This window comes from Abramis brama (genome assembly GCF_963993115.1).
Source record: "Abramis brama genome assembly, chromosome: 10".
NCBI lineage: Eukaryota > Metazoa > Chordata > Actinopteri > Cypriniformes > Leuciscidae > Abramis > Abramis brama.
The window spans coordinates 38,846,029-38,857,168 of record NC_139972.1 but is presented as its reverse complement, the minus strand read 5'-3'; the positions used below and the strand labels follow the sequence as shown (position 1 = coordinate 38,857,168).

General features: G+C 38.3%; 1 protein-coding gene across 1 annotated transcript in view; it reads right to left on the bottom strand.

Moving 5' to 3' along the window:
* Positions 1-3,232: 3,232 nt before the first annotated feature.
* The window catches only part of LOC311090672 (ferroxidase HEPHL1-like), a 31,189-nt gene continuing 23,281 nt past the window's right edge, over positions 3,233-11,140 (bottom strand). Inside the window, exons 18-20 of the mRNA XM_084126106.1 lie at positions 10,891-11,050; positions 4,838-4,882; positions 3,233-4,713 (exon numbers count right to left, since the gene is read on the bottom strand). Of these exons, the coding sequence (XP_083982232.1) occupies positions 4,634-4,713; positions 4,838-4,882; positions 10,891-11,050 (285 nt within the window). The 3' untranslated portion in view covers positions 3,233-4,633. The remainder of the gene's footprint in view (positions 4,714-4,837; positions 4,883-10,890; positions 11,051-11,140) is intronic.

Below are 11,140 nucleotides of genomic sequence, written 5' to 3'. Positions count from 1 at the left end.
GTCTCTATTCCTCGAAATGGTCAGTGTTCTCCAGCTGGTGCACAGCTCGTGGCGTGCCGCCCCCAGACTGTGGGGTGACGGAGGTTCTCTCCTTCCTACAAGAGCTGTTGGATAAGGGCAGGACCCCTTCCACGCTCAAAGTTTATGTGGCGGCCATAGCAGCGTTCTCAAAAACAACGCTTGGTCAGTCAATAGGAAGGAACGATTTAGTCATCCGCTTCCTTAGAGGAGCTAAGAGACTGAATCCTCCCAGACCTCCCTCAGTCCCTGTATGGGACCTTTCTACGGTGCTGGAAGCCATGAAAGGTGACCCATTCGAGCCTTTACAGACGATTGATCTTAAACACCTGTCTTTCAAGACAGTGTTTCTTCTGGCTCTCGCTTCAGTGAAGCGCATAGGGGACTTACACGCGCTCTCAGTAAGCGCGACGTGCATGGAGTTTGGGCCTAATGACTCAAGAGTTATACTCAAACCTAAGCACGGTTATGTTCCAAAATCCCTCAACACACCGTTTAGGGCACAGGTCATTTCCCTGTCAGCCCTACCGGTCTCTGACGAGGAAGGAGACGCGAGCTTCCTTTGTCCAGTCAGGGCATTAAGAGCTTATGTGTCTCGCTCATCTGTCTTCAGACAGACGGAGCAGCTCTTTGTTTCGTTCAGCAGACGTTCCAAGGGACTAGCCGCTTCGAAACAGAGCCTATCCAGATGGATAGTTGACGCCATTGCGCTGGCGTACACTTCCAAGGGTATGCAGTGCCCGTTGGTTGTCAGAGCGCACTCCACGAGAAGCATGGCTTCATCGTGGGCCTGGTCAAGTGGGATTGCCTTGCAAGATATATGTATGGCAGCAGGCTGGGCCTCCCCGTCTACATTTATAAGGTTTTATAACCTAGAGGTTCCCGCCTTACAGGCCAGGCTGTTGTCGGTCTAAATATACCAGTACTGTCTGTTCTGATGCTATCGGTTCAGAATTATGTGTCTGCTGAGCACTGCTCGACGAGCACTGCTCGCTGATCGACCGCAAAATGCTTATGGGCAAATGAATAAGACCCACAATTTCCCATCAGTTCAGGCCGTACTCCGCCCTGTCTGTATGATGTAATTTGCGTCTGAGGGACGCTGCTATATGTGGAAGAGCGTGGCTCCGCCCCTCCCTCTTCCCGGACTCCCTGTGAGTTCCCCTGGTGATTATGCACTATATGAACCCCGGGCTTTCGCCCTTGGGTCTTTGGTGTCAGATCCCAGCACGCACGGCATTTTACATTGGGTCCCCTAGCGTAAGATACTTACGCAGTACGAGAGACCTCTTGTAAGAGAACATACTCGGTTACTAACGTAACCTCGGTTCTCTCTAGAAGAGGGAACGAGTACTGCGTATCTTGCCGTGCATGCACACGCTCTGGTTAAGCTTCGGCGATGAAAAAACAGATATCAGCTGCCTGCGAGCTGGATTTATAGGTCTAAGCCATGCCCGTTTCGGCGGGACGTGACGCAGTGGGCGCGAAGCACCCTCATTGGGTCTGACGTCACGCTAGGCCTCGCTCGATAGGCTGCTGCAGTTGCCGCAGAACAGCCAATAGGCACACGAGCCATCTTGCCTATGTCTGTATGCTGCCGCAACGCGTTTTACAATAATACAAAATGAAGGATAATTTTTTGGCTTCAACATCTCGCGGAAAAGGGATTTTCCCCTAGCGTAAGATACTTACGCAGTACTCGTTCCCTCTTCTAGAGAGAACCGAGGTTACGTTAGTAACCGAGTACGTTCTACAGTATAAATTACTACACACCTGCTGTTAATATTTACATGGGTAAGGTAGAAAAACTGCCCATAGGTTGTTTTAAAAGTTAATTTGATTAAACCAAAATAAACAAGCTTTATGCATTTTGTTTGTGATTTGTGTCATATATGACTATTGTGCATCTGACATAATAATATGATGTCCTAATTATAAAATATAAAAAACGCAAATTTTTCACAAATTTCTGGAAATTACCACCACAAAATCAGTGATTTTGATCGCAAAAATCACACAAAAAAATCGTGAAATCCTGGAGGGACTGGTAAATGCAGCACTGTGTTCATGTGTTATGTTGTTATAATGGTAAAATGCACAGTATGAGAACAAGTGGGGGTGTTAAAGTTTATAATAGGTGTGCCCTCATACTGCTCATGTCATGTGTATGTCTATCCATAAATGGATATATGCAAATAAAATATGTTTCGGTCCAACAGAATACCGAGTGATGTATGTGTGTTTTTCCCTCTGTATAGTTTATTAAAATTAACCGGTTATCATTCACAAAAATGGGCTGCGCCAACAGTAATATTTCCATAACAATATAACACTGTATGGCATAAAAAAATAAAATAAAATAAAACAGAATAATACTGTACTTCAGCATGGTAATAAATAACAGTCAAATGCTGTACATCATTTTACAGTATGATTAAATCTACTCTAGTTATTTTTACGGTAATTTTACTGTGGTATGAAATACAACAACGATTTTTCATATCCGAAAAGGAGGTATATGATGTGAGTAATAACACATCTCTAATCTGTTTTACTCATTTGGAATATAGTGATTTACCTTAATTATTATTTTTGGAATGGATAAGGGGCTAAACAGACAGCCAACCTAATGATATAACGTGGTAGTTTTGTAAACTGGCTTAAAATTATGTCAAATTGAACTATTTGACAAAGAGAAGATCTGCCACCAGTTTTTTTTTTTTGTGTATTGTTCTTTTTACACAATTTTTTATATATTACACATAAATAATCGATACATTTAAAACATTTACACATTTGTCTATGAAACTTAGTTTTTTTCTCATTTAAGATATGCAAATCAAATAAATTATTTAGGCAGCATAATTACTGAAAAATTATGTTCTTTGTGTTGTTTTAATTTTGATAATCCATTTCATATTAAAATGGATGTTGTTGCAACTGAAATGAAAATTGAGGATTCATCCATTTGAGTATTCAGAAGCATCCATTTTCTTGCATTTGCACGACTGCCATCTAGAGGTTTCACTGGATACATCAACTGATCGCCATAGTACCCGCAGAAAATTAAGGTTAATTCAAATCAAATACAAGTACATTTGTTCTAATTGTACCCATGTCAGGTATCTGTAATGCATCTGTAATGCCTAACCAACTAATGTCAAATGCTTAAAGATACCATTCTATATAATAATAATAATAATTAAGCTCTTAATTTTCATTCATGTTCTTTATTATATACAACATAATTTGATATTCAAGAGCAGAAAATGGTTAACTATTTCACAGTTTCACACAACAAAAAAACAAAACAAACAATTCATTCATTAAGTAACTTACACATTCACATACTCGTACTAATCAACTTACTTTTACTGAGTTACTAATAATGGTGGAAGATGCAAAGGCCTTCATCAGTGCATACGACATGTGTGGAACTTTACAGCAATTGACACCACATTCTGACATCAGACATCATTCTACCGAGTGTACAGTTGATACAGTGTTTATAACCCCACCTAAGTTTAAAGTTGTTCTATCTTTAATCTTGTAGATTTGAATTTTGTGAACTATAATTGATTTATTTAGCAGTTCAAAGTTTACTTCATAAAACTGTAATATATTGATATTTATTGTTTTAGCAGATACAAGAGGCTTTGTTACATTCTTCTCTAAGCTTTGATTTTATTAACACTAAATATGACCAAATTAAATTATAACTTGCATGTTAAATCAAAATTGAAAGAATAATCTTCAGTCTTTATTTTTTAAGAGTTGTTTTACCCCCCAAAAGCTTAAGTTTACCTAACAGCTATACAATGAGAATGCCAGATGAGGTAACTAAGGCTACGTCTACATTAAATAATAATTAATCCAGATACATTTGAAAATGGCGTTTTCATTTATAAACGCTCTCCGTCCACACTAGCGTTTTCGGACGTTTCAGTGTGGATGAGAAACTTTTGAAAAACGCCTGGAAACGCTAAATTCACCTTACTGCGCATGCGTAAAACCCCACAAAAGATCACTGATATGATTCAGATGGAAAAAAGTTATCGTACAATTCTTCTGACAGGATAATTTTATTTAGTAAAATATCTCACCATTCACTGATGCGGTCCTGGTCGCACGCAGTCACCATATGATTGGTCTAAAACGCAACTGCTCTCATGTTTTGCTGCATCACAGCAAATGTGAGTAAATTCTGTCATCTTTGCAGGACTGTGATATGAAGATTGTGCAATGTAGAATATTTTTAGCAACAGTGTGAAAGTGAATAGCACATAACAGGCACAATACTGGTATAAACATGATTATCTATTGGTACAATATGCGTCACATGACTAAATTTACGTCATCGTTTTTAGTACCACCGGTTTCACAGTCCACACAACAACGGGAAAACGGTGTTTTCAAATGTATCCACTTTGGAGTGCGTTTTCAAAAAAGCTTCATTTTCATTAATAAAAACGCCGTCTCAGTGTGGATGGAAGGCCAAAACGCAGATAAAAATATACGTTTTCAAACGAAAACGTATTAGTGTGGACATGGCCTAAGTAGTGAGCAACAATAAATATTAATTCTGTTGGGTGTCAATTTTATCTTTTTTTTTTTTTCAGTGTGTTACAAGGCTCAATAGGACCGATCCAAGGGCACACAACATCAACGTGTAGAGGCTTCCAAAGTGGCTGAAGGCTGGAGAAAAAAAAAGACAAAAAAAAAAAAAAACCTTTGTTATTACCATTTATCACACTGCATATAAACATTGCATGATTTTCTAAGAACAAAAACAATACAGTGAATACAAATGTTTATTTACCAATGGCCATATTTTTGCCATCACTGATCCTTGTTGACGGAGACCCTGATGATAAAAGTAAAAATCTATATTAATGCATATAAATCTATTTACACTCACTGAATCCAGTTTAGAAATTCATCCACTCTAAACAGTTGTTTACCCAAAAAAAATTTTAGGCATACATTTAAGGGTTTAAGGGAATCATGTTTCACAAAAAAATAGTAAAAATAGAAAGAGAGACAGCTTTTAACCAAGTGACAGTGGAATTTCAGCACTTTCTAAAATTACAGCAAACATGAACATGAGGGAAAGCAGAGTTTCCAGTTCTCATGCATTTGGTGTAAGACAGTGACTTTCTAGTGTTGTGCTGAATTTTGACAGTCACTTTTGAAATTTAGCACAGATGTATCCCGTTTCTCTGGATCATCTTTGAGATGTCTGTACACCTTGACTAGAGTCTACCTTTGCAAATTCTACTGACTGATTTGGAAAGGTGAAATCCAGATCCAGTGTCCAATCCAGATCCTGGAGGGCCAACATCCTGGACAGTTAGCTACATGTACAACTATATAGTAGGCGAAAAACAGTATGTGACAAAAGAAGTATGTCCAAATTCACAGTACTCATAAAAGAGTAGGAAAAAAGTACCCTGATGATCTATTCTTCCAGTGAGATTCTCAAGTGTGCATACGATGGACACTTTACTATCCCATGAGGCCACGGGAGAGGATTTATGAATGGCAGTGAAGCGACGTAACTGACGCTGGTGGGTCACATGAACATGACAGCATGGCGAATGTAGTACGTCCAGATTACATTCATACTACACATTCTTACTATGTAGAACGTTCTTTTTTAGTGGTCGTGAAGTAATTACTTATTCAAAATATGTACCTACTCAAGAGAGAGTGTGATTTCGGATGCAGCCCTAATCCTGAAGACCTTAATTAGCTTCTTCAGGTGTGTTTAAATGGAGTTGAGCTAAATTGTGTAGTTAAGGATTGGACACCCCTGAGAGCTGAAAATGTATACCGGTGCAAAAGCAAGCCATGAGGTCAAAAAGAGCGTCCTGCAGAGCTCAAAAACAGGATTATGTCAAGGCACAGATCTTGTGTAGGTTACATAAAACTTTCAGCTGAATTGAAGATTCCCAAGAGCACAACTGCCTCCGTCATTTTTAAATGGAAGAAATTTAGAACAACCAGTACTCTCCTTATAGCAGGTCACCAGACCAAACTGAGCAATCAGGGAAGAAGGGCTTTGAAATGAGAGGTGAACCCAACGGTCACTCTAGTTGAGCTCCATAGATTATAGATAGAGATAGGAGAAACTTGCAGTAAGAGCAGAAGAAACTATCACTGCAACACTCCACAGATATACATATATTAGTTCAGACATGTTCAGAAACTAGGGGTGTGTTTCCCGTACAACGACGTAACTCGCTGCTTAACTACTATAGTACGATGCATCATTAAATAAATCAAGTAGCTAGTCACGACTGTTTCCTGAAACCGTATTGTTGCAAATTGGTCGTTCAACCACGTTGGTTGATGTAATGCAGGTGGTGGAGTAATAATAACTAGGCTACTTTTAATGAATCTGTTTGAGATTGAATTAATGCTAGATGTTTTGCAATAAATTACAGACATAACATTAGAGGGCTTATTCAAATTTTTGTCAGTTGATTTGCTTTACTATTTCCAGATTCAATAATAGGCTCGTTCTTACGTAGTACGCACACGCGCTCTTCAAAAACAACCCTTTAAATCCCTTGAAAAACTAAAAGACGTAAATGACATCTGTATGTATTCCAAATAAAAGATATAGATTGTATTGAATGTCAGCTTGATAATTAGGCTCTCAAGATAAGGATTTATTCAGTCCACATGCCATACAAACAAGAAACTATGCTTCTAACCACGAGAGCTGTCATTCCAACCACACAACTTTGTGTTGCTGTTTGCGAATGTTGGTTAGAACGATGGTTTCGGAAAACACAGAGTTGTTGAACTATGCTGACAACAACGAAACTTGCGACCATATTTGGCTAACGATGCTTTCAGGAAACGCACCCCTGAAGTACTTCCTGAACTAGGCTCTTGGCAGAGAGGCCAGACAGAAGCCTCTCCTCAGTACAAAACACATGAAAGCTGGCTTAGACTTTCATGGACTTGCAAACAAACACTTAAATGACTGGAAGCAGGCCCAGACTGGCCATTGGGAGCATCAGGAGAATTTCCTGGCAGGTAATGGGGAACTGGTCAGGGTAGAAAAATGGTGGTGAAAATAATGGTAAAAATAATGGTGTCAAGTCTGTTTGTTTTTTTTATCATTCAAAAATGCAGGTTTTATGGTAAGGGATGAATGCAGAGCAAACAATGGGCTTTTATTTTAAATAAAAAAATAAAACGAATACAAACAAAAACTAGCCTGTAGGGGAAAACAGACCGGCAAAGCACAATCGACGACAAACTAGCTCAGGATTGAGTGAATTCAGACATTGAGTGCGCTGGAAGGGCTGCCGCTTTTGCATAGTTTCAGCTTGCTGTTTAATAATTAATTGAAACAAACTAGCAGCTCCAGTTGTGATGAAAAGATTTATCATGAACTCTGCTATGGAAACTAGCATGTATAAACCGTAATTAAACAATTTAACAATCAATTAAAATGGATGGATGGTTGATTCAGCTGCGGCGAGACGCAGGAATTCATTCAGTGCGTGACTCTCACAGTGCATTGTGGGTATTCTCTAGCCATTGAGTATACATCAGTTGTACATTCGTTATTGCGGTGCATTGTGGGATTGAATGAGTGCACTCAATAATGTCCACTATGGTTTCTGACACCATTGCAAATGGCTGTTCTGTCAAATAGTGCCCTATTTAATAGAGGGAGATTTCGGACAGGCTTGTTCGACTTCATGCAGCGCTGCACAGACTGATCAGCAGCTGACTTGAAGCAGTGCACGCCACGTCATTGTGACATATGCCATCAAAATACCGCGAGAGCGATTCGAGAGCAGCCGGAGGACTTACAACTGTTTCACGATTGGCCGGAGTCACCGCATGACAACGATCATGTGTGTTTCGTGTTTATTCTGACACCTACAGTTCCACTAATGCTCACAAATCTGTATATTTTTAAATCGTAAAAGCTATTTTCATGTAGTCGCGATGTTATATTATGTCATGTTTATCAAAATAAAGCTGATAAAAAACATAGACCCCACTTCAATGGTATTTAAATTGTATAGCCTTATGTTGAATTTTATTCTTCTACACACAGAAGCCGTATTAGGCAGCACATTGAGTGAAAACATCTCTGAAACATCTGTGTATTTGGCAAATATTGCATTTATTTCACTTCATCTCTGATGAAGTAGCCAAACTCCACTTGAGCGTCACTACGGGAAGCAGAAAGTGTTCGACTTCAAGCCTCTGTTTTCTGCTGCTCCCCGACTGCAAGTGGCAACTCTCTCTGATCGGTCACATCGAGCCGAAGCTGGAGTCGAAACGCACCGAATGACACGAGAACATACAGTCAATAGGAACACTCACGACCAGCGTGACCACACAAAATAAGACAACATGAAATGAAAAAAAAAAAAGAGCCGCATGATAGACAAAACATGACAACAAAAACACATGAGACAAGAGCGTGAATATCTGAACCAAAAACCAAACTCAACAAAAGTGCCGGGATCCGAACACCATGGTCCGCACACACAACTCAAGCGTACAAATTAGCATATGGCCTGAGCAAACTCAAAACGTCATGCTCACAACAAGACAATAGGAGTTTCAGGGAGCTGTGTCACATCTAGTTTTGGTTTTGTTTTGTTCATGTTTCATGTCTTATTTTTGAGGTTTTGTTATCCTGCCTTGTGCTCCCCTTTGTCATGTGATTCCCTTGTCCTCTTGTGATCATGTCATGTGCTTACTTGTTTAATGTGTTCTCATTGGTTCAGTGTCTTGTCAAGTCATTAGCCTCTGTGTATATATTTATTCATGTTTCCACAGTCTCTTGTCTTGTATTGTTTACTGTAAACCTCTGTTGGTGTGTATGTCATGTCATATCTTCGTGAAACAGTTGAAGCAAATGTGCTGTATTGTGTCGAGGCTTCGAAACAATCCGACACCCGTCTCCACGGTGACCCCTAGTGGTCAGAACATGCATAAAAACCCCTTTTATAATTTTTTTTATTGAAAGTAAAATCTTTCAAACACAATTATCTAATCATCTAATAAGATTTCTCAAGTGTATATATGTTCTTTTATCAATTGTGCAGGGTTTGTTTTGTCTGTTCTATGAATGGCTCAGCTAAACAGGCCAATAAGAATATTAACTATCATTATTCATTTTAATATATACTAATGTCTAATTAAAAAGTCTACAAATGTATAAAACTGATCAGAGATCAGGTAAAACCCACAGACACTTGTTCATTGGTTCTCAGTGATTCATGGGTTGACAGAGGTCATTGCCCCCTGCGTTGAACCATTGAAATTTTGAAGCGTTTCGAAACAGATATGGCGTAATGAAGCCTCGTTTCCTGAAATCACGTGACTCTGGCAGTTTGATACACAAAAGACTTGTAAAGGCTTCGAAGCTTCATGAAGCAGTGTTTTGAAATTGCCATCACTAGTTATTCTTAGTCAAGTCTTTTTTTTTTTTTTGCTCACTTTAGTTTGGATTATTGCAAATAAAACTCTCCTCAGTGGATCCATTACAATCTGTCACCAAACTAAGAATAAATCCAACTGAAGTGACAGAATCCTGATACAAATCGGCAGACAACATTTGGAATATTTAAAAAAAAAAAAAAAAGATTATTTTTTGAAAGTTTCCATGACTAATATGGCAAATGTAAATTTTATAATTGAATTTTCATTTTCATTTTGCACCAAACGTTGCACAAATGTATTGGAAAATTAAAACTTAAATACAGAAATGCATTGCCATTTTACATATTGCATTGTGATTTTGCATATTACATTTCATTGAAATTTGCTACCCATAAGCTTCCATATGTCTGGGTCTGGGAGAATGTTCTGCCTTATCAAGCGTCGACACCCATGTCAACATTCTGCTGCGCTGCTGTTGTCTGATGCTGGACTGTGTTGATGGTTTCGTTTTGTATAAAATATTATCATTGTCTGATACATGCTTATCTTTATTCTTATTAGCCTACTATTAACTGTAATACCCAATAATGTTGGAGATCCTATAGTTTTTCCTTACAAATGCATAGGCCTATTACTCTGAGATCACATAATATGACAAAGCTCCATTGGTATTCGGTATTAATAGCTACCGAAAAATGTGACCGCTCTTTATTTATTTATAACTGACTGTAATGTTCAATAAAGTGACGAATGTGATGTGTGACCATCTCTGTTTATGCAGCTGTATAATCATAAAATATGAGGCAGACATGCGAGTCCCTTGTATAAAGCATATTGATAAGGCTATTGATAACATTAACATAACATATTGATAACATTGAATTTTGCTACATTCATTGCGGGACACTTAATGGAAATGCAATCGCAAGTGTCTTAACTGTGAGTGTAAATGCAATTAATAAAAAATAAAATTTAAATTACAATTTTGCTACAGTTTTTGCTTGAACATATCTAATAATTTCTGTAATACATTTTAATTTTAATTTTGCAACTTATAAAGCGTTAAAATATGTATTCTACATCTTCGTTTAGCAATATACGGGAGAGATCCACAAACATCTGAGATCATCTGTCTATAAAGACTACGAAAGTTATAAAAGATCCAAAAACGCAGAAGAACATTCACAAATATTCTTGAGACAGTATACTGATGTAATCAGCTCATTATGTATGTATTAAACTACAAATGTCGCTTGTGTATTTGTGGATTATATTGTAAGCTTTAAAAACCATGTAAGCTTCTTATGTGTACATTTTCATGCTTGCTTTTGTGCATTCATGGATTTACTTTTGCATTTGTGAATTTCTTGCAGTATTTGTGAACAAAACATGAATGAAAATCCTTTACTTTAACTTTTGCATTGTTTTTGCCCTTTTACTCCTAACCTTTAGAATGAACAGTGAGAAGCGCCTCCATCCCCGCATGGATGTGGTCGGTCACATGACAGTGCAGCAGCCACTGTCCAGGAATTCCTGCAGTCAGTTCTATGGTCTGAAATGTTCCTGGGAATAGGTCATATACATCAGCACGATGAGAATGATCCATCTGAAGAAAAGAAAACGAGAGTGTTTGAGGGACAGTTTAACACGTGGGATTTAGACATTATTGTGTTTCAGAAGTGGATCTACTAGGGTG